The 27,371-nt window shown below is 57.5% G+C and overlaps 2 protein-coding genes and 1 long non-coding RNA gene across 12 annotated transcripts in view; 1 reads left to right on the top strand and 2 right to left on the bottom strand.

Annotated features, from left to right (window-relative positions):
- Positions 1-4,354: 4,354 nt before the first annotated feature.
- LOC101822827 (cysteine-rich protein 2) lies at positions 4,355-9,338 on the bottom strand. 2 transcript variants are annotated; one of them, XM_005068293.4, is made up of 7 exons: positions 9,191-9,338; positions 6,113-6,265; positions 5,820-5,963; positions 5,665-5,733; positions 5,485-5,579; positions 4,969-5,026; positions 4,355-4,859 (listed from the first exon to the last, which is right to left on the bottom strand). In XM_005068293.4, exons 1-7 carry the CDS (start codon positions 9,231-9,233, stop codon positions 4,792-4,794), a joined length of 630 nt encoding a protein of 209 aa, XP_005068350.1. In that variant the 5' UTR covers positions 9,234-9,338; the 3' UTR covers positions 4,355-4,791. The 2 variants fall into 2 exon arrangements, with proteins under 2 accessions (XP_005068350.1, XP_012967510.1); XM_013112056.2 differs by lacking the exon at positions 9,191-9,338 and adding an exon at positions 6,679-6,901.
- On the top strand, positions 7,070-13,138 carry LOC121139221. 3 transcript variants are annotated; one of them, XR_005876068.1, is made up of 3 exons: positions 7,070-7,378; positions 8,272-10,594; positions 11,634-13,138. It is a non-coding gene; the product is annotated as an uncharacterized LOC121139221 (long non-coding RNA). The 3 variants fall into 3 exon arrangements; XR_005876069.1 differs by lacking the exon at positions 7,070-7,378 and having other exon boundaries at positions 9,443-10,594; positions 11,631-13,138; XR_005876070.1 differs by lacking the exon at positions 7,070-7,378 and having other exon boundaries at positions 9,443-10,594; positions 11,784-13,138.
- Positions 12,823-27,371, bottom strand: part of Mta1 (metastasis associated 1) — a 39,467-nt gene continuing 24,918 nt past the window's right edge. For 2 of the 7 annotated variants that reach the window (XM_040742349.1, XM_040742346.1), the window contains 16 exons: positions 26,772-26,889; positions 23,040-23,142; positions 22,292-22,391; positions 21,816-22,004; positions 19,604-19,678; positions 19,214-19,272; positions 18,787-18,902; positions 18,341-18,492; positions 18,050-18,239; positions 17,826-17,915; positions 16,449-16,601; positions 16,214-16,249; positions 14,944-14,955; positions 13,924-13,955; positions 13,598-13,749; positions 12,823-13,516 (listed from right to left, as the gene is read on the bottom strand). In XM_040742349.1, coding sequence (XP_040598283.1) covers positions 13,366-13,516; positions 13,598-13,749; positions 13,924-13,955; positions 14,944-14,955; positions 16,214-16,249; positions 16,449-16,601; positions 17,826-17,915; positions 18,050-18,239; positions 18,341-18,492; positions 18,787-18,902; positions 19,214-19,272; positions 19,604-19,678; positions 21,816-22,004; positions 22,292-22,391; positions 23,040-23,142; positions 26,772-26,889 — 1,728 coding nt within the window. In that variant the 3' untranslated portion in view covers positions 12,823-13,365. Of the gene's footprint in view, positions 13,517-13,597; positions 13,750-13,923; positions 13,956-14,943; positions 14,956-16,213; positions 16,250-16,448; positions 16,602-17,825; positions 17,916-18,049; positions 18,240-18,340; positions 18,493-18,786; positions 18,903-19,213; positions 19,273-19,603; positions 19,679-21,815; positions 22,005-22,291; positions 22,392-23,039; positions 23,143-26,771; positions 26,890-27,371 lie in introns of those variants that run through there. The other 5 variants (XM_040742350.1, XM_040742347.1, XM_040742351.1 and 2 more) reach the window with 3 other exon arrangements.

Consider the following 27,371-nt stretch of genomic DNA (forward strand, 5'->3'; position numbering starts at 1 on the left):
GACTTGGAAACACAACTGAGATTTCCATGACCTTGACCATGGTCCAGACGCATTAACCAGAATAATGCATGTTTAATAAACTTACCATGAACTAAAATAACTGAAAAAGGTATAAGTCAAAACTAATTGCCCATGTTATGTCTGAAATAACGTCTATGCTCTACCAGAAGCAAATGTTTCAAGGCTACTCTGAGTCTCACCTAACTTTGATGTGAGTTATGACTTTGGTGGTTTTTGTTTTGTTTTTGTTTTGTTTTGTTTGCCTTTCCCAGCTCTACCCCAGCTGGGCAGTGATGGGGCACATCTTTAATCCCAGCACTCGGGAGGCAGAAGCCAGCCTGGTCCACAGAGTGAGTTCCAGGACAGCCAGTGCTATACAGAGAAGCCTTGCGAAAGAAAGAAAGACAGAAAGAAAGAAAGACAGACAGAAAGAAAGACAGACAGACAGACAGAAAGAAAGAAAGAAAGACAGAAAGAAAGAAAGAAAGAAATAAAGACAGAAAGAAAGAAAGAAAGAAAGAAAGAAAGAAAGAAAGAAAGAAAGACAAAAGAAAGAAACTCCCCCAAGCTTTACCAAAAGACTTAGAGACTTGAACCTGCTCTTGGCCTGAGAACCCCTTTACAGCACTTGGAGGTGGAGGCAAGGGAATCAGGAATTCACAGTCAGCCTCAGCTACATGAAACATTTAAGGTCAGCCTGGCTAAATGAGACAACAAACACACACCACACACACACACACACACACACCACACACACACACACACCACACACACCACACACACACACACCACACACACACACACACACCACACACACACACACACACCACACACACACACCACACACACACACACACACACACACACACACACCACACACACACCACACACACACCACACACACACACCACACACACAGATACACTACACACACACACACACACACACTTGAGGAGAACTTTCAAAGTTTCCATAGTGTCAGCCAATGTTTCCCTGCTGCTGCTTCTATCTGGGCCTCTAGTCTTAGCCCTCCACCCAGCTCTTGGCTGAGGCTCAGCTGGTGCCCAAACCTCGTCAGCCTTCCCGAGGCCCAGCTCCACACACTCACCTGCTTCCTCTGACCCCAGGCTATTCCTGGAGGAGGACAACTGACCAGGACTACCAAGTCAAGTGGAGGCCTGGGGTGCTCTGCCCACTCACAGGGCACCCATTGAGCTCCCCACTGCCTGAACCAGGGCAGCATAGAGGGTGTGGGGGAGGGGAGGCTGCAGGATCATATATGGGCTCAAGCCTTCTCTGCACACACCCATGCGCCCTCCACTGGCTAGGGTACCACGCCCCGAGGCCAGCCAGAGAAGGCAGGGATGGGCCCTGTGGGCTGGATGACCACTGAGGAATCTCAATCCCCGCTCCCATCAGGAAAGTTCAGCAACCCAGGGAAGGGCCGAATGGCCTCTGCAGTGTGGCAAAAACCACCCTTATCTGCTGCCTCTGCAGGTACCTGACTGAGGGAGTAGTCACCTGTGGGGACGCTCATTTAAGGGCTAGAGGTCAGCTGAGCCTGCCCTATGTCCTCTGCTCTCAGGTGCGCAGGCTGACAGCACACACTTCAGAGAGCATGCCCAGCCCGGCATGCTCAGAGGCAGCACAGGCCTCCCTAGGGCTCACTCTCCCCACCCTCCCTCAGACCAGTTGAGGACATCTCCAAGTTCCCAGGACCTATTTTCAGCAGCTTGTCTCAGGGGACCCCCGTCTGGCATAAGATCTGGCCTTAGGGTGGGCCTGCTGGGTCGGCTGGCCAGGGAGAGGGGGGTTGAACGCTGCCCTCCCTCTGCCCCTTGGGCTTAGGTGGAAGGCAATGAGCTTCCTCCTTTTCCAGCAGTAACAGGACAAGGCCAGGAGGTGGGCAGCAGAGATTGGTAGCGGGGCTCCTTGTCTCAGCAAGACTGTGTTCCCTTCCTAGGACCCGTAATCTGGTCAGATCCAGAGTACCCCGAAGCCTGCCTTCCGTGCAGCTGGGCCCGGGCACGGTCACTGCTTCCTGCAGAGCTGCCTGGCATTCCAGCTTCCCCAGAGCAGCAGCTGGAGGCCTGGAGCCCACCCCCCCCCCAAGCCCGCCTGGCCCCAGGAAAAAGGGCCGCCTACACCTGGCACCCTGGGCTCCGGCCAGCCTGCACCGCACCCACTCCATGGCCAGAGCACTAGTGTTAGTTAGCACATGGTGATCTCTTTGATACCCTGCCCACAGGCTTCGGCCAGCAGCCGGAGAACACGACCAGCTGCGCCAGACCCAGAGATAAACAGGATTTGCAGACAGCCAGGAGCTTGAGGAAGACCCTGGCACAGGGGTCACCAGGGCAGATGCGGATGTGTCACTGGCCCAGGAGACACAGAGAAGGCAGGAGGGAGGGAACCAGGAATCTGGAATGTTGGTCAGAGGATATAAAACTAAGGGGGGGGGGGAGGTAGGTAGGGAGAGAGGGAGAGCAGGGGAGAGAGAGAGAGACTGAGCATACTAGCAGGGGTCCAGAGAGGGGCTGGGAGGGTGCAGCAAGACTAGAAAGTGCGAGGTGTGTCAGGGGAACTCCCGGAACATGGCTAAACTGTGCAGAGCAGCCTGGGCTGTGAGGCTCCTTGTGAGGTCCTGGACTACTCAGAGGGCAGAATTTGGGATGATGTGAGGTGCTCAGATGGCATCTAGAGTCATCTCCCGGTCTAGGCGTTCGCTCTTTCGTTTGGGAGATAGAAGCTCAGGGCCCTCTCCCAGAGAAGGGCGGATGCAGGAGACAAAGGCTTCCATTCTCTCCTCCGGCTCGGGTGCATCGGAAGCCGGTGCCACTGACGCGACCTGGCAATGCAGTGGACACCGCCTGGCAACAAGGCCCAGACAAACAGTCGCAGCGCCGCCACGTTTCCACGACAACTCCTTGGAAACAAACACCACGCAGCAGCGTCATCTTCCCCGGCAGGAAAAGGCCAGATCCTGCCCCGCCCCTCTGATGCACAGCAAAGCTGGCCGCAGGGCGGGGATGGATCCGCCTGCCCTGGGAAGACCCCTGCCCTCGCGGCCCAGCCAGGGGAGTCCCCTTCTTGCCTTTAAAGTCCCGCCCAGGACTGGGGAAGAGCCGAGGGCCCGCCCCCTCTGTCTCCTCCAGGCAGAGCTGGTTGAAGTCTTCCTGCTCCGGAGGGCGGACATTTCATCGTTCCCTCCCCCCCCGCCCCATGCATCGCCAACCAGGAAGAGCGTGGGCTGCCCAGCTCAATCCAAAATGTGCAGCCAAGGAGCGGCGTCTAGGTGCGAGAGGGGGAGCCCCAGAGCCCAGTACCTGCTGGCGCTCCCCTCGGCGAGGGTGGAGAGCTCCAGACCCCGGAGCCGCCCCAAGCTCCGCGGCCAGGGACACAACGTTGCCCATAGGACAGTAGGCCCGTACAAAGCCACACCAGGGTCGATGGCCTGGAAGGCTGGACAAGAGGTCAGGGTCAAGCCTGAAAAGACTTCGTGCTCCGTGGCAGTGACCACATCTGGGAGCCACTTGCCCCAGTCGCTTTAGGTACCCGAGGCTTAGACTGCATATGGAGCAGGACTACACGGGTCCCGGGATCAGACGATGCCCCCCCTCCCCCAAGCGCCAAACTGAAATATAGGGGCGCCGTCTAGTGGGCATTCGGGGGAAAACAAGTGGAGGAAGGACACACCTCCGCTGTAAGAAGGGGGTTCCAGTCCCCGATCCTGGGCCACAGAAGGCACCATTCACTACCTCACTACAAACCCAGTCACACGAATCCCTAGACCCTCGCCTAGCCGACTTCTCTCGTTCTGTTCGTGGTCCACCCACTAGAGACAAAAACAAGGTGGTCAAAAGGCTTTGTCCCGTGGGCACAGCAGGAAACGGCCGGTCCTAGACTGTCAGGTCCCACCCAGCTCTCACCAGCCATCCAAGCTCTGGTCACCTGGTTCCTGCTTGTTCTCAGGTTGGACCTCACACACCACGGCTCCGGAGCCCAGAGCTGTGTCCCAGGATCCTGGGCTCTTCCAACTGTGTATACCACACCTGTAAACGCTTCAGTGTGTCTTCAACGGACCCCCTTGTCCAAGTCACCTCCTCACCTCTGCCCAGAGCGACGCACCCCCACCCCTACTTCCCACCCATTTCAACGTTGGCACTGAAGCCTGATCAGTCTCTCTGGAGTCCGTCCCTACCAATACCGGGCCCAGGAGTACAAGGGGACATCTGTGAAGAGACAAAGGGACACTATACTGCCTTGGGTTCACACCTCCCTCCCCCATCCCCCCTCACCACACACACACACACACACACACACACACACACACACACACACACGACACTGAGCCTTGCAATCCTCAAACCATTTATTGACAGCAAAAGTCTCCGTAGCTGTGAACCAGGTGAGGGGCGGGTAGGGAGTAGTGCGGGAACCAGCAAAGGGCTCCTTGCAAGGGTGCTGCCACCCCGGGAATGCTGTGAGCTCACGGCCATCACCGGCAAGCAGAGCATAAATAATACTGGTGGGCATCAGGGATATCATAGGACAGCCACCTCGGAGAGCTCCCGGGGGACATGGGGACACAGGGACAGAGAGGGCAGTGGGTGTCACAGAACATGCCGAAGTGACAAAAAAAAAAAGGGTTGAAATCACGGGCTGTTCTGGACACTACCCAGCAGGCTTCCTCCTCAGGCACTCAGGCCCCGGGGTTTGCAGGCAGGGCTAGGCAGCAGGTCATCTCCCTCAGGGTCAAGCAGGGGACCCTGAGGACAGGCATCTGCAGACCTAAGGCTGAACTGTGCCTTCAGGGTCCTTGTCATAGATGTAGCTGCCCACAGCACCGGTATTCACTCCTGCGGAGAAAAAGCGGCAGGGGTGGCTGAGCAGGGACAAACAGGGATCCGGGAGAGGAAAGAGGAAGAAGTCCCCGTGTCCTCTACCCACCCCGCCCACTATACTCACCCTTGGGTCCAAAGAGAATTCCATAGCAGGGCTTGTGGCAGTAGGGCTGGCCGTCATGCTGCGGGCAGCGCAGACAGATGCTGAGCACCGGCCCCACCCCCTTGCGTTACTCCACCCCCTTGCGTTACTCCACCCCCTTGCTCCGCTCCACCCCTTGCGTTACTCCACCCCTTGCTTTGCTCCACCCCCTTGCTTTACTCCACCCCCTTGCTTTGCTCCACCCCCCTTGCTTTACTTCCCCAGATGCAGTGAGACCTTCAGCAGTAGGTGTCTGCTCCCCGAGAACTTAGGCCTTAAAGGTCACGCGCAGGCCCACTCGCTCTTGACGGGGATAGCAGAGCTCCACGGAGCATCTGCAGAATCTGCCGTCCGCAGAGCCTAGGGCGACCCCAGGCCAGGGAGCGCGACGGCAGCAGAATTCCCGCACAGGCCCCCACCCCGCCACCGGTTCCCGCACCCTTACTCCGGCATGGCTTTCCTGCCGCCCCCGACCCACATCCCCACGGCACCCCTCACCTCGGCGTGCCCGCCCGGGGTCAGCGTCTTGGAGCAGCGCTCACAGCGCAGGCAGGGCCGGTGCCAGTCCTTGCCCAGAGAGGTCACCTTCTCAGCTGGAAGGGAGGGGGTGGTGAGGCGGCGACCCCACCCCCAGGCACACTCCCCCCGGAGGCAGGAGACTGGGCAGTCGTCACTCACCGAAGTACACCCTCTTGTTGCATCGAGGACACATGTTGGGCTCCCCAGTGAACGTGGTGACACTAGAGGCTGGAGGCGGAGCTGGGTCAGGGTCAGGGTGGACCTCGGCCGCCCGGGCTTAACCCCATCCCGAGCCCGTCCCGTGCCCGTCCCACCTTTGCTGGGACCCTTGGGGGGTCCGCTGGCCTTCCGCTGCTCCTCGGTTCGCGCCACAGGGACCTCGATGGGGCCGGTGACCTGAGGGCCCTCAGTCAGAGGCTTCTCATAGATGTAGGAGCCAGCGCCCCCTATGTTCACGCCTGGAGGTGGCAGGCGTGCCAGCAGATTAATGGTTGGAGGCCTTGACGCCACCCACCCATCTCTCACACAGACACACACACACACACACACAGACACCACCACCACCAGAGCTGTCCTAGGACTCAGGCCTGGCTGCGACCCTGCCTACCTTTGGGTCCAAACAACGTGGCATAGCAGGGCTTGTGGCAGAAAGGCTTCCCATCATGCTCAGCGTGGCCCCCGGGGGTCAGCGTCTTGTTACAGCGCTCACACTTGAGACAGAACTTGTGCCAGTCCTTGCCCAGGGAGCTCACCTTCTCAGCTGTGGGGGAGGGGGAGGAGGAGGAGGAGGAGGAGAAGGAGGGAGGGGAGAGGGGGAGGAGGGAGGAGGAGGAGGTTGGGTCAGCATTCCCGTTCCTCTTCTTCAGCCCCTCCATCTCCCACCACCTTGTAGACGCCACGCCCCGCCCCACCCATGGCGGCTCCAAGACTAGGCTACTATTCAGAGACTTTCCAGCCATCCTGAAGCCCTCTCTTCTCCGTGCTCAAGCCAAACGGTCTCAGCACGCACACTCGCCCTAACCCTTGCTGACTGCGTCTGCTGACACCCGCTCCTTCCTCAAAACACCCGCCTCACACTCGCTAGTGCCCGTCCCCACACCTGTCCCCCTCCCCATAGAGCCTAACCGAGCCGGCAGAGACCCACTGCCGAGGCAAGGAGCCCTCGATCTTCACCAGCACTGGGTGAGGGGCCACCAATCGCAGGCTGCGGGTCCCTATTTGCCTTCCTTGTCCTAGGCCCTGTGATCTCTCTCCACCCACTGTCTCCAGCTGCCAGTTTGGCGCCAAAGGTTTGCGGCCAGCAGCTCGGGGTCCTGAGCTTGCTCCCCGCCCCCGCCCCCCCCCCAGGGCTATGACTGCCGTGGAGTCGATTCCACTGCATCCCAATGGACGGAAGCCTGGGCCTCCCCAGGGGAGTGAGGCAGGAAAAGGGTGGAGAAGTGGGCAGGAAGAAGGCCCTGAGCTGCGAGCAGGGCCGGAATTCCAAAGGGAAGGGGCCAGGCCAGAGTGGCGGGGGAGGCGGGAGGGGTGTTATGCTTGCTTGGCTCTGGGACTCGGGCTCTGAGGACGGCAGAAACAGCTCTCCAGCCTTCCTTTCTCAAGAGTGGTCCAGCGGTCCCTTTGGGGCCAAGCCTCCTCTGGACAACCTTGGCCAACCCTAGGGCCAGGGAGCCAAGCTCTGAGAGCCTCCCCCTCCTCCAGGAGCTGCTGCTGCTGGGCAGCGAGCCTGGATCCTCCATGCCGCCAAGACTGGCTCTCTCTACAGCCCTAACTTGCTGCGCATGGACAGGACAGGGCGTCCTCCAGGAACCCCCCAGACCCTGGCCCTGGACAGTGTCACTTAGCTCTCTTTTATGATGACACTAAGAAGCAGGTGAGCCAGACACGGCCCGGCTATGCCCAAGCCAGAACAGACAAGAGCTACCTGGGTAGGGCAGGCTTGGCTCCCATGCCTGCCTGGCATCCTCTCTCTGCCCAGTGATCTAGGGAGGTTATTGGGATGGCCATCAGGGGCTGTGGCAGCTGCAGCTCAGGGCTGCCAAATCCACTCTGCTCTGGCCAGCTCTGGGATGTGGGCCATGTGGGGGCGGGGAACTGACCCTCAGACCCACTGGTTGGGTCGATGGCCCCATTACAGACGTACATTGGGAATACAGCATCGATTGGGTCTAATAGCCTGGGAGGGAATGGTCTCCTACCTGCCCACGTGTTCTGGAGGGAAATCAGACTCAGAACACACCCTGGGGTCCCTTTGGTCTAGCGTTCACTCAGATGTGGGCCTGCTGGAGCACACAGCCTAGCTGGGTGGAAAGGGCAGCATTCTGGACCCCCCACACCCCCAACCCCCCAAAGAACAGAAGCCAGCTCACTCTGAGCAGCCTTTGTTTTCTGCCGAGAGCCAGAGGCGCCCAAGCAGGCAGTGTGCTTTTTCCGGGTGGCCTGTTGGCCAAGGCCCCACAGAGTCCAGAGCTTGCCTGGCCAGGGGCAAAGTCATGAAGAACGTCTCTGGGGACTGTCCTCACCCTGAGACCCGTCAGACATTCCTCTAAGGAAAAGGTCTGACATCAGGCAATCTGTCCCCTCCAGGAGGCAACAGGAAACCCCTGGCTCCAGGCCACCCAGAACAACTCCGAGCCAAATCCGGTCCTTCCCCTCTGGGAACAAACAAAAGTGGCCTCTCCCCTCCCTCCTGTCAGCTGAAGACCCCTGGCCCATACACTCTCTACGGTTCTGAAATGGCCATAGAAGGGAACCCTGTCTTTTCAGGCCCCAAGTCGTCTATCCCGGCCCCCGAGTCTCTCTTCGGTGGGCAGCGACACAGCTACTCTGGAAAAGTTCTCAGCCGGCAGCATAGCCCCCGGAGGTGAGCAGTTCAGGGACCAAGTGATGCCTGATAAAGGTGACGGCCTTCAAAGGCCGCCTTAGCAAGACCCAAGCATTCCTGCATACTCTTGCCTACTTTCCAGACGACCTTGACCTCTAAGAGGCCAGGGTCCTAGTCACTAGGTGCACTCTCAAGCTTACGGAGACCTACGTGTCTCTTGCGCCCCACCCCGGGTGGAAACCGCCGAGGCAAATGGCCAAGAAAGGGAGCAAGCTGGGGCACGTAAGGGGCGGAGGCCAAGGTCGCCCCCGCTTGGACTGAATCCGGAATCCCAGCGGATCCCAGACCTGGTCCAGCGGTCTGGGCAGAGGTCGGAGGGAGGACTGGGGTCACTCACTACTCCGGGTCACACTACTGGGCCCACGTGCAGGCTGGGAGGCAGCTACAGGATGAGGCGGAGATGCCGGGACCCAGGGGATCTTATCGGACCAGTCCCGGGCTTCTGACTTCGTTGGATCCCGCCCCGCATAGTTGGCTGAAGGGCGCTGAGCCGAACATGCGGCTAGCTAGGAGGGCGCTCCCAGCCCGGGCAGACCAGGACTTTGCGTACCTCGCCCGGTGCCTACTGGCCGCTTCCGAACGCAACCGACGCCAGCGCCTCTCCAGGATCCCAGGTGGCCTCCCTAGCCCGGAGCAGCCCCACCTTGGAGCCTCGGGACGCACCCGCGTGGGCAGCGTGGCGAGCTTAGCGACCCGCCGCGCATCCCAAGACGAGCTGCGCGCCCGGATCCTTGTACACTACGGGGTGTGGCTCTGCGCCAGGGGCCTGGAGGCGAAGGCGGACGGCGGGTGAATACTCACCGAAGTACACGGTCTTGTCACACTTGGGACACTTGGAGGCCATGGTCGCACGGTGCGCTCGGTCCGTCCGCGCCCTCCACCCGCGCTGGTCTCTCCTCCGCCGCCCGCGCCTGCCCCGCCCGCCCCGGACGCCGATTGGCTCCGAGGCCTGGGCGGGGCCTCTGGAGCCCGCCCCCCGGGACGCCAGCAGCTGGGCGCAGGGCAGGCGGGGCGCACCTGCCGCGGTCGGAGGGGCCGGGCCTGGCGCCCCCTACCCCACAGTGAGGCGGCGTCTACAGGGATCGCCCGAGGTTTCCGTGGCAACATCGTGGCCTCTAGCTGGAGAGCAGACTTGGGGGTCCCCAGCTCCAGGCCCGGACGCCCCGGCTGGCTCATGGCGGGAGGGGGCGCGAGAAACCCGGGGAGGGGACGCCCCTCCACTCCCGCCTCCCGGCGCCGCCTCCCTTTGTTGCCTCGTTTCCATAGCAACGGTCTCGCAGCACAGAAGCTCGAAGCATCGGATTCCGGGCGGGGCGCCTCGGTCCTGTCTGTGGTGCTGAAGGAGGGGCGGGCGAGGCTCGCCTAGTAAGCGCCGCCACTTCCAAAAACAGCCCGAGAAACCACTGGGAGGAGTGGGGGCGGGGTGGAGCCAGCCGGCGCTGGCCCTGAGGGGGCCCGCAGGTGCACTTGCGCCCTGCGGGTCCTCCCCAGTTATATCCTTGGAGAAGTGGGGTACCTACGAGTTTCCTCGACATGAAGTGTTTGTGAGCTAACTCCCCATCTGTGAGCACCCCAAGCTCATGACTGCTGCCGGGCTTTCTGGGCCCCGGGTCTGGCAGAATTCTGGATCCAAGGCATGTTGCAGGGTGGCAGAGCCAGAAATCCTGCTAGCCAGATGCTGTCTCCCACCTGGCTAGTCCTCACGAACAGTTCCCCTCCCATTCCTCCTTCCCATTAGGGGCATGTTTAGCTATTCCTACTTCCCGATTCCATCCTGGAACTCCTGGTGATATGGACCGAAGAGGAAGCAGGGACCCACAGGCCTCTCTCTGAGCCTTGGGTCTGGAAAACAAACACCCTATATATCCCTAACCCTGACGACCTGACGCGGTATGGGCAACTGACTCCAGAAACGCCATCTGCCCAGCCTTCACCGCTGTGCTGAACACCCGTATTTCATTTCTCGGCTCAGCCCAAGGACCGGGAGCCAAGTGACCCCAGGTGCCAGGCTTGTTGGTGATCCCTGGCCTACTACTATGGCTCCATGTGGTGGCCCCTCCTCCTTCCTTGCAACATATCCCGCAGCTACTGCCATTTCCATGGTGACAACAGCCCAGAAACATGTGCCGCCCCCCTCCAAGCCTGACTGACCAGCCTGACCAGCTCCCCCTGGGCACCTCTGAGCACATGCCAGCCAAGAGGCAGGTAAGCAGGCCTCCCAGTGCCTTCCTGGACAGGGTGCCTTCATTCATAGCCAGGTTCCTGTTCAGGCTGGATTCATGGGTGCTCTGGCTCCCAACCCCAGCATTCACCACCATGCCCTCCCCAGATCCCCATCTTAGGAGCCTCCTTCAGACCCTAGCTACCGGCCTGAGTGATCACCCACCACTAGTATTTGTAGCGGAAAGGCAGGGCTAACTGGGCTAGGAAACGTCGGAAAACGTCTCAGGGGAGCAGGGCCCCTCCAAGGGGTGGCAGCTAAGGAATGGCTGGCTGCCCGGGGCGAGAAGGAGGCCAAGCAGGGCGGGGCAAGAGAGCTGAATGGCTGTGCCGCCCCTACCTATTCTGCGTGGTCCCTGGGCAGAGGGCTATAGGGTAGTCCTGGGCCTGGCACGGAGGCACTTGGGCCAGCGACAGGCAGTGGCCCGGGCCTGCACATCTGAGGCTGTGGAGTGCAGAAGGGCAGGGTGACAGGACAGCATGGGGAGGGACAGAAAGGCGCCTCTGGACTCGCACCAGGAGAGGGAGGCGAGGGCTTCCACAGTGCCTTCCCGGGCACGATCCCACTGTTCACAGCCAGGTTCATAGGTGTCCTGGCTCCCAACTGAATCATGGTTTACTGGGCCCTCCCACGCAGTGTGGAAGACAGCAAGGGGTACAGCAGGCCACAGCTCTCCTCGACGGTCCTGGCAGGATAAACACTACCTTGCAATTGTATGTCCATGTGCCCCACCCTTAGAGCAGGGGCACAGATCGACTGCAGGAAACCCATGGCTGGGCTGGGCTGGGCTAAGATGAAGCCCTCCTTGGGGCCTCTGATCTGTGACTTAGGCAGGTAGGTGCATGCACTCGGATTCTAGGACAGGTCTTCACGTCAGTGCCAGCCCCCCAGGTCATGAGTGCCCGGTCCTCATAGAATGTCCCCTGCCCATTCTCTTCATCAAGAAGGGCTTCAGGATGGAGCAGAGTAATTTCCGGGGCCCGCCAGCCACCCTTCTTTGTCTTGGCTTTCATTTCCAAGCAGCCAGAGGAAGACACACAGCTCAAGACACACTTGCTTTGTTTCTAAATGGACACGGGAGCTGAGGTCCTGAGGGAAGTTGAGGATACCAGGACGGCCCTGGAAACTGTCTTCTGAGAGGGGCCCTCTCGCCCTTGGGTTTGTCTTGGCCAGGACCTAGGAATGCCTCGTTCCCCAGCCTGACTCCCGAAAAGGAGAGCCTTTGGGGAAAGACGCTGTGCCTGAGGATAAGGGAACTATGTCCGCAGGGGCTTCATCTGCACCACCCCCCTGCAGACTCCCACATGGAAGGACTCGGGAGGTCCTAGAGCAGCAGGACAAAGGCAGAGACCAGGATCAACCGGGAGAAGCAGCTCAATGACCCTACAAAGATGGGGTATGTGTCACAGCCCTGTCCTGGACACCTGGCCTGCCACCCTGATAAGCCCCATCACAGGCGCAGGAAAGCCAAGATACCCCCTTATCTGTACCCAGAGTGGGAACCTAAGTGGCTTCTATTTTAATCCCCCATCTGAGAGTCCCACAGATCGCAGGCGCCTGAGTAGGGCGGAAGTGGGAGGCAGAGGCCAAAAGTGCCCAGTGTCCAGGGAGGGGCTGGCTGACCCTCTCTCCGCCAGCTGAGAGGCCTGAGGGATGAGGGCTTGTAGAGCCAGCCCTCCTCCTCCTGGTAGCTGGCCAGACCCGCACCTGTCCCAGGGCCAGCAAGGAGAGGCACAGGCAGAGATAAGATTTCTGAGCAGAAATACGAGCAAATGCTTGAGAAAAGTAACCTGCTGGGTAGTGCGGCTTAGTTCAGGAGGCCTGACAGCTGGACAAGGGATCAGTCCAGGGAAGGGGGTGGCCCAGGACCTGAAGTCTTCGTGCCAAGTCAACCTAGGTAAACCTAAAGGTTGCGGGGCCTCAGGTAGGGTCAGCTCCCATTGTGCCATGTGACAGTTACAGCACGAGGTCCTCGCCACGGCCAGTCAGCGCCCCGCCGCCCCTATGGGAAGGGCAGCGGGCACTGGGCCAAAGGTCTCGGAACTTTGCACTCCACCGGCACTGAGCTGGGTGGCACCTGGCTTCCTGCGGCTACTGCCCATCTTTCTGGGCCTAGCCAGGGACCTGCCAAGGGATACTCCAGGTGTTGGGGGCAGGGCGGCTTCAAGGCCCTAAACCAGGAGAGGGACCAGGAACAAAAGACGCAGAAGGGTTTGCTGGGGTTTTCCTTTTTATGAGATTTTTTTCTTTGTTTTTGTTTAATATGAAAATTACTTGAAAAGACAAGGGACCAACCCCGCCAGGCAGCTTGGCCGCTGCTGGCCGCACCAATCCTAACATTCCAGGTGTAAGTTACAGAGCTCAAGTTCATCTACAAAAAAAGTAATAAAAATAAAATTTAAAATGGCACCTTCAACAGAACACAACGAAACCTCAGAGCCCACCCCGGGTGAGAAGGCCTGCAGCACAGGGGCCCAGGGCATTCCTCATCTCTGCTCCAGCCAGAAAGTAAACACAAAGCTAAAAGACTCCTCTTCTGGTGTCTTGGAATAAGTTAGACCACACTTCTCCCCCACATGTCCACCAGAGGAGCAGTTTCTCTGCATGTGAGGGCGGGAGTTGGGGCACTAAACAGAGGGGGGGTGGGGTGGGCAGCAGTCTGGTGGGGGAGGGAGGCCACTTGGCCTCTGCAGGCCTCACTGGATACTCTGGGGCTGACGGAGAGGCCCAGGCAGGCCACACTGTGGGCGGCCACCTAGTCCTCAATAACAATGGGCTCATCGTTGACTGGTGCAGGTGGGGGTGGCCGCAGCGGCAAGGCCTGGCTCTGGCGCAGGGCAATGGGCTTGTAGGGCCGGCGTGCAGCACGCTTGGTTTCTGAGGACGAGAGCAGCTTGCGGATTTTCCTGTGGGAAGAGATGAGTCAATAAACCCCAGAAGGCGGTAGCTGAGGACCCCATCCCGTCCCAGGAAAGGGTCCATCCAACCTGGTCTCCTCGGTGGCCATGTAAAATACATCGTCCGGGGCGTCAATCCAGTTCATCCGCCGCCGCTTGACAGGAGGCAGGGAGCCTCCACGGATTAGGCGCACTTTGGTGGGGTAGGACTTCCCATTAAGCAGGAGATTCCGACTTGGTCCCTGTAATATAAGGATGTGAACACTGAGACAGTGCCCTGGCCTCACGTTACAGCCCGCAGCCCCGGTTAGGTCTAGCCAGGACTCCCGGGTTCTCTCCATGGCACGGTTGGGGAATAAGGGCTACCCGGGCCACTCCCCAACACCTGAGAAGTATGCCAGGCCGCCCACTCTTACCATGTGCCTGGTCTGTCCATGGTTTGCCAGACCTGATGAAAAGAACACAGAGTGAGTCAGGGCAGGGGAAGCTCCAGATGCACACTGCCTGTCAAAGTTCAAGTCCAGGCCATTAATGGAGCTGGGGTGGGGGGCGATCCCTCCTGAGGCCACACCCCAGGGGCCTGTAAGATGGTCTCAGCTAGCCCAGATGGTCCCATAGCTCTGCAACCCTGAGGGTCACCTATACCTGGCCAGCAGATGTAGCAGTTTGGGCTCCAAGTAGGAGGCCAGGGGTCTTGGATCTGGTATGTCTCCTTGGTGTGAGACGACTACCCACCCCCAGCCAGGCGAAGACAGGTGAAGTATGGCACCCCAAGCAAGCACCTCCCTATCCCTTCCTGGGGCAGCTGCTGTCTGCGGCTGCTCACATGCTAAAAGCACTTTAGGTGGACTACAATAGAATGCTTGTAGGCTGAGGGCCTAAAGAGACGTCAACAGAGTAAGGCCGAGAGGCAAAACCCAGGCTGTCATCCCAGCCCAGCAGGAGCCCAGCTGGCCCACCTCAGGAATCATGGCCCCCCAGGTCTGCTGGCACATGTAAGCCATGTGTGCCAAACAGGTCTTTGAATGGCCTGACCCCAAGCTGGGGACAAGATGGAACTACTCTACCAGGCCTGGCCAGTGCCGGTAGACCCCATGGCAACCTGCAATCATCCAACACTTCCCATCGGAGATTATTTCCCTCTTTTGATATTTTGAGACAAGGACTTAACACGTATCTCAGCTACCTGGAACCAGAGACCCTCCTATCTTTAGCCTCCCAAAGGTGGGGATTACAGGTCTGGCCCATCTTTTAAGAAGCGAGAGCGAGGCTGTCCCACCTCGTCTATCTGCAATCTGACTATTCCAGTGACCCACACCCAGCCTTTCCCCTGAAAGCTCGTTTAGTTCTCAGGACCCCAATTCCCTAATCTGCAGCACCCAGGCAGGGACCCCAACCCTGCGCCCACACAAAGCCCTGTCACGAGAGCTACTTACCCAGATAAGTGCCTGCCAGAGTGATGGGGCGGCAGAGAGGGAAGACAGATACACACGAGTTAGAGCGAGCGGCATGCACGTGGCAGCTAAGCCGCAGGCAGGGCAGAGCAGCAGGCAGCATGGGGCAGGGTTAGTGAGTTAGGAACCCAGGGTGCCAGGGGCCAACGCCTTGCCCAGAGTTCCATCTGCCCTGCTTGTACAAGCCAAGTCCTGAGGCCTGCCACAGCACCCCTAGAAGGTTGGGGCTGTCTCCAGGCAGCCAGCCCATGGTTCCTAGGCTAGACCCAGCACCGAGACCTGGTTTTACAATTTCAGGACAGCCCCTTTTCTTGTGGCTAGACCCTCTGGCCTGCCTTGACCACTCACAGGGCCCGTGAGTTCCCACCATGTCCTGGTTGGGTCTCCATTGCAGGACACACTTTAGGTTTGCATCACAGACTTCAAGAAATCAGTGGAAGTGAACAGCTCTTTGCAGAGGCCAGAAGCAAGGTCTGGGAAGGCTATGCCTGGACCACTGGATTGAGGTGGAGAGGACATAGCCAGTCCCACAACCAGACAAAAGGGATATGCCTGCCTGGGTGCCTGACAGTTGGCAAGCTTTCAAAACAACCTTGAGGGGGAGTGTCCTGAAGGAAAAGGTACAATTGGATGACCAGACGGTCCCTGCCCACTGCTACCTCCTGGGCTCTCGTCCTGAGAGCTGGGGGAGGGGCCTGAGAGGGTTCATGCTGGCTGGTGTTTCCTGGCTACCCCTAGGTCCAATCTTAAACATTAACCCGCACGCTGACTTACGACTCAGTGCTATCTATATCATGTCCTAAGCAGGCGCGTGCCCCACAGCCCTTACCCCATCAGGGGAATCTGAGCTAATCTTCAGTAGACACAAAGACCATATGTAAGCCCAGCCACCAACCCATCCCTACTGTCCCCATCAGGCAGGGCACACAAAAACTGCAGGAAGCACTAGCGGCCCTACAAGCAAGGCTGAAGGCATGCGAGCAGTCACAGCGCGACAGCAGTGGGGGGGCCAGGGCCCTCATGCAAGGACAGTCCACTCATGGCTCAGGCCAAAGGGGTCACAGCCAGAGACCCAGGGCTCACGGGCCCTCTACCAAGTTTCAGGAGCACAGGAGCACAGGCCGTGGCCTGGGTCTGTATGGACTGCCCCTGTACGTGCCCGGAACCTCCCAGTCTGCTGGCAGACAGCACACACAGGCATCACGACAGGACGCGGCCACAGTACCCCACCAGCGGCCGCCCCAGGCCTTACCCCTACTGGGCATCAAGAGACGCTTCTTCATGTTGCCTGGCAGTGCCCAGGGACAGGAGAGAGAGGGAGAGAAAACACCATCAACTAAGACAGCCTTTTGAACAGGGTTCACGGACAGCTCTAGGGCCAGCCCCACGGCACTCCGAGGGCCTGACCTCCTTACAGGGTCACCCTGCAGCTCCCAACAGACATGACTTGGCCTCTCCACAGGGCCAGCCCTGCAGCTCAGACTCACCGTCCACCCCGTTGTGCTGCTCATAGCTCCGCTTGCCCAGGATGGTCGGGGAGCCATTGTTGATAACAGGAGCTGACTTGGCGGGGGTCAGACTGCTGAGCACACTGGATGAACTCTTCACAGGGTCAGGCTTAGGGGGGCGGGGATGGCTCTCTGGAAATGTAAGAGGCAAGTGTGTGATTCAGAAACAGCAGCACAGGAGGCTCCACGCAGTAATACCTTCCCACCCTGAAGCCCCACTGACGAGGGAGGAAGGAAACAGTCACTATCCACCAAAGCTCCCTGAAGCTAGGGATCAGAATAGTCCTAACAGGAGGGCTACCTAGGAACTTGTCAGAGGGGTGGGAGCCAAGCAGAGTCCAGCCTGCTGTCTTGGACAGGGTAGCTGGGTAAGTGCTAAGAGCTTACAAGATCCAGACACAGCCCATAAACACAGCAGTCCCATCAGGCCGCCTCTACATCCAGGCCACCAGGTTTGCTGGCAGAAGACTGGCTACTGGCCAGAGCGGCCTGGCTGCCTGAGTGAGGAGGACCCGCCCGCCCCACAGAAGGCGGTCCTGGCACTGACCACATCCTCCTGGGGAACAAGCACAAAGCTGACCCTGGGGCCCAGGACCCCGGATAGGGAGCAAAGCCAAAGACACTTGTGTCTGCAATGAACACACTTAGCTCATGGTTCTGGAATGTCCTTTCTAGAAGGACTGCTACCTCCATGCTGGAGGAGGGACTTGCGCCCACTTAAACACTGCAAACAAATAACCCTAGTGCCTGGCTCCACCTCAGAGTGTGCCCTTTCTAAACGGCAGTGGCCCTGCCTGAGGACCTCAGCAGTGCTCAGACCCACACAAGCAAGGAGCTATGCCTGCGAGGCTGCTAGCCAGGTGAGCACCTTGGCCCCAAGGGCTCACAAAGGCCAGCAAAGGGCCCGCAGCTGTGGAGAGGCCTCCTGGCAGACAGCAGGTGTTCACCGGCCTTTGTGGACTTGCTGTAGATTGGGTTACACCTGGCATGAACCTTAGTCATAACTCAGGTGTGGTATATGCCTTTAATCCTAATACCTGGGAAACAGAGGCAGGAGGATCTCTTGAGTTTGAGGCCAGCCTGGTCTACAGAGTGAGTTCCAAGACAGCCAGGGCTACATGGCGGAAACCCTGTCTCAAACAGGACACAGGGCACTGGGTATGCCAGGGATGTGAAGACCAGAGGGCCTGGGACTTGGGCCCGAGGAAGGGACAGGAGGCAGCACTGCTCTGTGTGTATCTCTGAGCCCGGCACAGTGCAGCCCAAGCCAAAAGTGTAGTTCTGGTGATCGCGAGGTTTCCTAGATGGGTGGCCAGGGTGACAGTTAGAAAGCTACGTCCCGTCCCTCCAGCTTACCAAGATACCGGAGCACAGCCTCCAGGGGTTTCCGCACTGCCTGCTTCAGCACCAGTGGGCTCTGGGAAGCTTCAGGCAGCCGTGCTGTGCCTACAGGGGAACGAGGTAGGGTGAAGGGCTGGCTGTGTCCCTCAAGAGTCGGGGCCCTTACCTTGACCCCAACCTGAGCACTCTGCCTGGGTGGGGCTCCCACTGGCCCTCAGAAAGGGAACGGTGTGACTCACACTCAGCCTTGATCGCTGCACTGTTGATGGGCATGTAGGGGTGGCGTGCGGCATGCCACGGGCGCAGGATCTCACGGCACAAGCGCCGGGCAATGCGTGTCAACTTGGTAGTGTGCAGGTAGAAGGCCTGCCTTGTCTTCATGGCAAACTTGGGGCTCCCACTGCTCCGGGCTGGGATGCCATGGGGACTCTGTGGAACGGGGCACACCACCCCAACACAGCGCCGTGACTAGAGGCCCAGGACTTGAGGCCTACATGTAGCAGGTGACAAGCATGACATGTCCCACTTACCATGTTATTGCGATTTGGTCCCGGCCTCTCTCCATCTAACCGGGTTGGCATTTTCAAGCCACCATATTTCTTCCAATATGTCCAACAAGATGCGCAGAGGCGACACTGCATGTTAGGGGGACCCCAAGAATACCACTGGTAAGACTGTGTGGCTACGGACAACAAAGTTGGAAATAGACGGATTCTTAAGCAGAACCAACGGTGCAGAGAGCATCCCACAGTGTCCCCACCGCCACCACAGCCATCCCACCCGCTGGCCCGGGCCAAAGTAGGTCCACTTCGTGTTCCTGAGGAACTCTTTCAAACAAGCCACCCTCCCCCACTGCGGCCCCATTGTGATGAGTCATTCCAGGTCTGGGCACAGGGGCCTTCAGGGGCCCCACAGCCACGCAGTAGCATTCCCGTGGCCCCTGTTGCCCAGGGTGGGTGCCAGGTACAGCACTTACTGTAACAGCTCTCGCAGGCCCGGCCGGCCCCGGGGCTCTGGCCTGGTGTCCCTGTCCCATTCACTACACTGGCCTTGACACTGTTGGCGCTGATCTGGTTTGGATTTGGCTTGTTACTGATGGAGGAGAAGGATCAGTCACAGGTGCCCTGGGGTGTCTGTATCCCAACAGACAGCCCTGTCCCCCTGGTCCGTTGTGTCTTCGATGCCCTACCCCATGCCCCAATATTCCGAGTACTAAACCCAGCTCGACTCCTGGGCCAAAAGAAGTTGAGTCCTGATCCCTCCTCCCGAGCTAAGCAAGTTCATGAAAAGGGTGACAGAGGTTCCTTGACAGCTCAGGAGGCCGCCTGACCCCAGTGGATCCCAAGAATCCCACACCCACTGCCCATCCACCAATGGCCCCAGGACCACGAGAAAGGACTTACTAGTTGGGAATATAAACCTGCTTTAACTTGCTCTCTGCTTCGGCTGCTTTCAAACGTTTCTTAAAACAAAACAGAGGGTTATGGAGGTCACTAGGCTGGTCAGGCCGGCTGTAAGACCACAGGGAGGGGGACATCATTGCTTCTCCATCACTGGTTCCCCTGGGAAAGACTCGTGAAAATTTTGCATGGCCCTCTCTGCCAGCCTAGGGCCAGGAAGTGGAGGTTTCAGGCTGGCTAGGGTTCAGGAATGTTCCTTCCTCCCGTCTGCACCCTCTAGTGACCATGACTCCTTCCTCTTTGCTCCAGGGTTAGGGGGAGGTCTTTGGAAACAAATGAATGTGACTATACGGAGACTGTGGGGAGGGATGAGGTAGGGGTGGGAGGGCCCACCTGCTGGACGTATCTGTCGGTGGTCTTCCACATGTAGTAATATTCAATGATGCTGGTGAGTGATTTCCATGGGAGCTGGGGCGAGAAAAGACAACATTATAGGTGGCAGGAACTAGGCTACTGCCCGTAGACTAGGGAGCAGGGTGGCAGAGGCAGGCAGTGCTGGGATGGCAATTCTGCTCCCCTCCTTACTCAGTGCTAACCACAGGAGTGTGTGGCTGGCCTTCCCCTGGACTCCCAGACTAGAGCCATTTCCACTGCGTCTGAGCGAGATGACAAGAACTTGGTTCTGTCCTTACTAAGGACCAGAGACAAAGGACAAAATGGGCAGACCTTGTTGCCTGCCTCTGCCTCCTACCACGAGACAACATAGAACAAAGTCTTTTGCCAAAAGCAGGCTCGCCCGTGGACTGATGGTGTCACAGTTACCCATTCTCAGGAGATTTGTTCCGGCAGCGGAAGGGGGTCCACGACAGGATGAGAGCCCCCCTGTACCAGCCATTTCTCCATGCTGCCCTTCACCTTGGCTGGAAAGTCAAATCTGCTGCTTCTCTGCGTTAGTTAAGGCTACAGCTTCTCCACAGATTCTCTGTCCTCCCCCCTTCGAGTTTAGCTCAGTGCTGAGGGCTGGGGTGGTTCTTATCTTTCAGCACACAGCCCCTAACCCTGCCCCTCCTTCCAGTGCTTCCTGGGCCACAGGCCAAATGCCTGACGTTTAGTCTTCACACCTCAAGCTGCTGTTTAAAATGGCACTTTTAATTTCAAAGGGGCCCGGGCGGTGGTGGCGCATGCCTTTAATCCCAGCACTTGGGAGGCAGAGGCAGGCGGATTGCTGTGAGTTCGAGGCTGGGCTGGACCGAAAGCCTTGAAAACAATACAGAGAAACCCTATCTCGTAAAAACAAAATAAATAAAATAAAATAAAACAAAAATAATTTCAAAGGGCTCAACAGGTTGTTTTTCTGGCAGTGCTAGGGATCAAACCGAGGGTCTTGCCGGTGAAAGGCAAGCATCCTACCGCTGAGCTATACCTCAAGGTTAGGGCTTCAGTCTTTAAGTCTGGCATGATGGCTAGTTAGAAACGTCATGCAAAACGTTATGTTGCTTTAGTATTTATCAGCTTGACCTGCATGAATGATTTCCCGAGAGCAGACCTGTGACAGCATGTCTAGGGGCACGTGGGCAGCGACATAAAGTTGGGCTTGTCTGCCCTGTGCAAGAACCCTGTCTCTGTACTTGGGTCACCTGGCAATCTGGCCAGCAGGCCTTGCCCTCTAGTAGGTGGCTCTGCAGCCCTTTCTTCTGAGTCTCTGACAGACTCAGTTTACCTGCTGAACGGCATCTAGAAATGTGCAGGTTCCGCAGGGCTGTCCGCCCCCTGTAGCAGCCAGGTCCAGCCCCCCCACCGCCGGCTCTGTTCCGCTGTTTTCTATCCCGTTCTAACTCTACTTTTTGTCTCAAAAGGTTGTGCTTGCTTTATTATTATTTTTAATTCAGTTACATGCCAGGCTGTCCGGCAGAGAGCGTAGGTTCTTGTGGGCCATGGGAGTGACCGGCACCTGGGTCTCCCAGAAACAGACACTCCCTCAGCCCTTCTGCCTATGCCTGAGTCAGCACCCTGCACCTGGCTCTCCCACCCTGGCCCGGGATTGCTACTACTGGGTTTGTTTGCCGGTTTGTAGCAGGCTCTTGCTATTTCCCAGGCTGGTCTCAAACTCATAATCCTGCCTCAGCCTCCTGAACGCTGGGGTTACAGGCATTATCTGACGGTACTCCAGTGGACAAAACATTCCACTCACTACATCCTGGCTACTACTAACCCTCTCCTCATGGCTGTGGGGAAGGTGGCCCAGCTGCTTCAGCACATACAGACATGCTCCTCCAGAGTGCCTGCAGGCTTTCAGTCACGTTAACTCTTCAGTCCTTTGGGGAGTTGGGGGCTCTGAGGGCTTAGGCCCTATCATAGTAAAGACCCTGAAGACCGGCTGGCACTGCACACAGGAGGGAGGTTCAGCGTAGTTAAGACCGGGATGTATTGAGGGTGCCTCGGGGAACCTCCTGCACTGTAGCATCCTAGCTCCACAGTGAGCGCCCATGCCTGCTCAGTGCTCACTGGACTCAAAGGGCTGAGGCCTGGCCAAAGGCACAGGCACTTTCCTGGGTGAGAGGTGGGGCCTGGCTAGCCAGAACCCCAACCTCACTTACGCACTTACAAAATCTTGTTGAATGTCTGTGAAATCTTTCCCATATTTTTCCAGAGCTTCCTCAAAAAGGTTGGCTTCCGACGCCGACCACTCCTCCATTTCATCCCTGCAGAGCACAGGCCCGCCCTGCGGTACCAGGGCTGAGATGGCCTTGGAGATGTCATAGATGTTCTTGTGCAGCGTGTCCATGGCATGGAACTGGAAGACAGCACAGCTCCCCTGGGTCCAGGCTGTCCCCAGGCTCTAAGGAGGATCTCCCTGAACCTGCGATGTGACCCCCCCCCCCCACTCCTTCAGGTCTCAAGCATCTAGTGGCTGCCAAGGCCCCTGGGCGGGAATCCCTCCCTGACTCCCTTAGCATATGGTAGTCAAATCTAAGGTGTACCAGAACGCTCAAGTCCTCGGTTAGCTAGCTAGGACCCTCTGTGCCTATGCGGCTGTTGGACCCCAGAAGAGAGCGGGGGAGGTGGCAGTGGTCCACTCACCAGGGTGATGTCTCGGGAGGCTGCTGCGGCACTCATGTGCAGGCTAGGCTGCCGCACGGAGCTGCTGCAATCCAGGGCCCGTGCAAAAGTGCCCACGGAGCTGGGGAGAGGGAGACTCACTGACCACCAGAGCTGACCTGGAGGGATGCCCTCCACCAGGCAAGTCAGTGACAGCCAGGACCCAGGTGGCACCCCACCGCCAAAGGGCCTCTGGGCCCAGCCTTACAGGAGGTCAGGCAGAACCCGAATGAGCATCTTGATGGCCTATGAGTCCCCGTGTGCAAACGAAAAGTGCCTCAGTGTTGGTTAGGAGAGTTCTCCATCTCCAGTGTGTCTGCTGGAGATCTCTATGGGGACCCTCAGCCTCACTGTCTGTGGCAAATGCAGACAGGCCTCCTCCTGAGCCGTGCTGCTCTGTAGGCTCAGCACTGGTTCTGGGGTCCTACCTCCTTCATTCAAGCAGCCTCCAGCCACCCACCCAGCCTAGCCCTGGAAGAAGCACCTGCCTATGGGAGACAGACCCCAGGGCACATAGTGAGAACATAGGTCCAGATTCACAGACACACTGTCATGGGATCCACAGGGACCAGGGACATTTGCAGCCTTTCCCTACTCAGGGAAAGGCCGGAGCAGGAGGCAAGGCCAAGACCATGGACCTCATGTTGGACATACAAACTAAGGCTCATGCCCCCAGTCCCACCACTGTGCTCCAAGCAACAACCTGCTTGTCCCTGGTTACCGGACTCACCGGGCCACTACAAGGAACTGGTCAATCTGCTTATCCACAAGTGGATTATGTGCTTCCCACACCTTGGTCTCCAGTTTCGACTGATCACGGCCATCCTCCTCACCTGTGGGGAAAAACAGTGAGAACAGAGAAGGCTGTGGAAAAGACTCCAGAGTGGAAGCGAAAGTCTGCCTGCTCCCCGGGCCCCAAGTACCCATATACCCTACACACAGCCTCCAGGGCACACGTGGTTGACAACTGGCTTGTACATCTGCGGCTGGGAATGACCTGGGGAAGGGGAGGTGTCAGGCACTCTGCTCTAGTACTCTGGGAGTTACAGGACAATTACTGATGGAATAACTGTATACTCAGAGCATACGGCAGCACCGAGAGTCCTGAGGAGAACTAAGCCATGAGCCAGGCCAGGCCTGACTCTAGGGAGATGCCCCAAGGAAAAATCTCACAATCACCCATTGTCTGACTCACCAGCCAAGGGCTCCATTCATAATTTAATGGGGGTATCAAGCTTCAAAGTTTGCATCAGATCCAATCAACTCCCCTTTGGCCCTGGGCATCAATGCACCATGTGGCTGTGAACAGCCTGCAGAGTACTAGGTTCCAAGTCAGGGCACTGAGCAAGCTCTTTAACAAAAGGACTGAATGTCTCCAAGGAGACGTTTCTGACCCTCTTAAAGAGTTACTATCTCTGGGTCCTAAATCCGGGGCAGGGCAGGTCTTATGATCAGCCAGTCACGGAGGATGAGGGTCCTGAGTTGGAAGCCCACCACCGAGGAAGACCCAGAGGGGCCATGGTAAGGAATGAGGCGGTCATAGTCCGCAGCCGGGTTCTATGCACTGAGCCTGTCTGTGCAGGCCTCGTATAGTGGCATTTCCTCAGGGTTGTGGGTGGGATCCTATCTTGAAGTGGACTGCACTCAACCCTTCACCTGGAGCTACAGGGTGTAACCCTGGCATTCCAAGGTCCCAAAAACCAAGACACTGTTCACAGCAAATGATTTGCAATTGCCCGGAACACAGAGCAAAAAATGCCAGGGGATTCCAACCCACACTGCTCACTTTCAAATTTCCAACACAGTTAATGGAGGCAGGTATTCAATTTCATGTCATTCAAAAGAGACACTGTGGGGCTGGAGAGATGGCTCAACTGTTAAGGGCATGAACTGCTCTTGCAGAGGACCCTGGGTTCAGTTCCCAGCACCTGAATCCCCAGCACCCACGCCTAGCTCACATACACCCGTACCTCCAATTCCAGGGGATCCAACACCTCGGGTCTCAACGGGCACCCCCAGCACATGGCATACATGCACACGATAAAAAGCCAATAATTTCTAAGAAAGCCACCAAGGGAAGCAGCTGGGGCAGAGGCCACTGTGGCAGGCCACTCCCTGGGGCCTTCGGCCACAGCCTGGCTCTCTTGGGGATTTCCCTAGCACTCACCAATGAGCCCACAAACGCCAGGACTCACGGGGCTGCTGGGTTCTGAGGAGGTGCTCCAGTGGAGGTCCTCTGACCTGAGACCTCTCCCTCCTCTCTGGTTCCCGAGTAACCTAAGCTCATGGGGATTTCACAAGCAAGGCCTCTGTTACTTTCCTCCGACCCTTCCTCTCTCTCTCTCTCTCTCTCTCTCTCTCTCTCTCTCTCTCTCTCTCTCTCTCTCTCTCTCTCTCCCTCTCCCTCTCCCTCTCTCTCTCCCTCTCTCTCTCTCTCTCTCTCCCCCCCCCCAAGGCCCCCAAGGTCCCTATGCAGCACTTTGGGTAGATCTTTCTTTTTTCAATATTTTGTATGCAGCATTGTGTCTGCACATATCCCTGCAGGCCAGCAGAGGGCACCAGATCTCTTACAGATGGTTGTGAGCCTCCATGTGGGTGCTGGGAATTGAGCTCAGGTCCTCTGGAAGAGCAGCCAGTGCTCTTAACCTCTGAGCCATCTCTCCAGCCCCCGACCAGGTACTCTCTTAGAATGAACTAACAGGTACATGGGACATGGACAGAGCCCGAGCACTTTACTAGGGGACAGAGACCAGGGTCTTGAGCCTATCAGATCACGCTGCCAGGGCTACTGCAGGAGGATGTGGGAGGAACAGGGAAGCCTCAGACACAGGTTGGAGTTGACAGATGTCCATCTGCTGATGGTGGTAAAACCTGACGGCCTGTTTTGCCTCTGTGAGCCACCACAGCAGGGTAGAACCTTGCAGGGTGTCCTCTGACCAAAGCCCACATACAGATTACGGAATGAACACATGCAATTTACACCCCCCCAAAAAGGAGGTGGCGGTGAGACAGTTCGGTATGCAAAGGAGCTTGCGGCCGAGTCTATGGCTTGAGTGCACTCCCAAGGGTCCACACGAGACAGAGAGAGGTGACCTCCACACTCCTCCCAAACTTAGAAAACAGACCCCACAGCTGTCTTCCGACTTGCACATGAAAGGGTAAACTAAACTCAAGGGCCTCGCTTCTAATAATTTAGAAATAAAGGGAGCACACCCTCACTCAGCCCCTGCTTTAGTAGCCATGACAGGCTACAGAAGAGACACATAGGCCTCTGACACAGGAAACTCCAGATCCCCTGGCCTCCAGGAGTCTAGGGCCAAAACTGAACACAAAAGAAACTCCAGACCCCCCCCCCCAGCCTCCTAAATGCTTGGTTCCTGGGAACTGTTTGGCCACAAAAGAAACTCCAGAGGGGACCAAAACCTCCCCTGTAGTCTCCAGGATATAGTTCTGAAAACTACTGGTATCTACGTGCAACAGGCCACCTGCAAGTAACAAGACAATGCCATAGAAACCACAGAATGTTCCCTCTCAGCACTGACCAATGAAAATAAATGGTACACAGGTATTTCATGCCAAAATATGACTTTGAGAAATGCTCCTAATTGTTCCCAAATGTCAAGCAATCAGAAACCAACACGTACCTACTGATGTAATCCTGTAACTTTTGTCTTTAAAACCCAGCAGTAGACAGGGAACTTCACTCCCTCTGGGGGCTGCTGTGACAGCTAGCCAGATGGGGTCCTTGTCATGGGTGGATGAACAATCATTAAACCTTGCTTTTGCAGTTTAGTGGGTCTGTCTTCCTGGTGGTCTCTGGGGACTTTGAGACTTGGGCACAACAGCACACACGTACATATACACACATGTACATACACACGCACGCACCCATGGCACACAAAGTTAAAAACTGTGATGAGCCAGGTGTGGAGACTTGCTTCTGTGACCTCAGCCCTTTCAGGGCTGAAGCAAGAGGGTGGCAAACTTAAGGTCAGCTTGAACTACATACAAATGACCGAGACCCTGTCTCAAACCACGGTAGGGGGCTGGAGAGATGGCTCAGTGGCTAACAGCACTGACTGCTCTTCCAGGGATCCTGGTTCAACTCCCAGCACCCACAGGGCAGCTCACGAGCTTCTGTAACTCCAGCCATAGGGGCTCCAGCGCCTTCTGACGGCATGGGCACTGTACAGAAGGGGTGCACCAGTACACGTGCAAACAAAATATAAACGAGCCAGCGAGCAAGGAAGGAGGCTGGGGTGTGGCACACAGTACTTGCCTAGCAGAAACAACGTAACATCCAACTCATAATGAGCTGCCAAAGGGAGACTGGGGCCGGGCAGCCACGGGGTTCAACAGAGACCGCTGCTGGATCCCAGCGTCCACTAGGAAGCCAAGGCGGCCGGGGCTGCAGCTACACTGCTTCCAGCTCCTCCTTGCCACAGCCCCACCCGAACCTCACCTTCTTTCAGCAAGTCAGTGATGTCGGCCTGGTACCGGTTCCCTACTCGGATTTCCCCTTTGTCAGCCAGGAGGGTCTTCTGCTGTGGGTCGTAGACTAGAGAATAGAAGAAGAAATCCTGAAAGACACCACACACAAGACAGAGGCGTCAGGCAGGTCCTCTACCTCCAGCGGCTCCCAACAAGCCCTCCAGTTCTTATGGGGGGGAGGGTTAACCTGCTTGCCCATGACCCTGGGGGCAGAAGTCCCTATAGCAACAGCAACAGAAAGGAAGAAACGGGTTAAGAGAGGAAGGGTCTTCACCAAACTGCTGCAGAGGTGTCTGTACGGTTAGCAACTAAGCGTTGGCGAGCCATGAGCTTGCCAAGGTCACTGGGCACAACCCCCTCACAAAAGCCACAATTTGAAAGTCAACTTCTGAAGGCTAGGCATAGTGGTGCCTGACTCTAAATTTAAGACCCGACTGGTCTACAGAGTGAGTTCCAGGACAGTCAGGGCTACACAGCCTGTCTCAAATACTACCACCACCCTAGGGGTGTGCGAGTGGGGTTCAACAAAAACCAAGGTGCCTAGGAATGAATCTACAGGCTGCAGGCAGGC

The sequence above is a fragment of the Mesocricetus auratus genome, unplaced genomic scaffold, assembly GCF_017639785.1.
Source record: "Mesocricetus auratus isolate SY011 unplaced genomic scaffold, BCM_Maur_2.0 Super-Scaffold_15014, whole genome shotgun sequence".
Classification (NCBI taxonomy): Eukaryota; Metazoa; Chordata; class Mammalia; order Rodentia; family Cricetidae; genus Mesocricetus; species Mesocricetus auratus.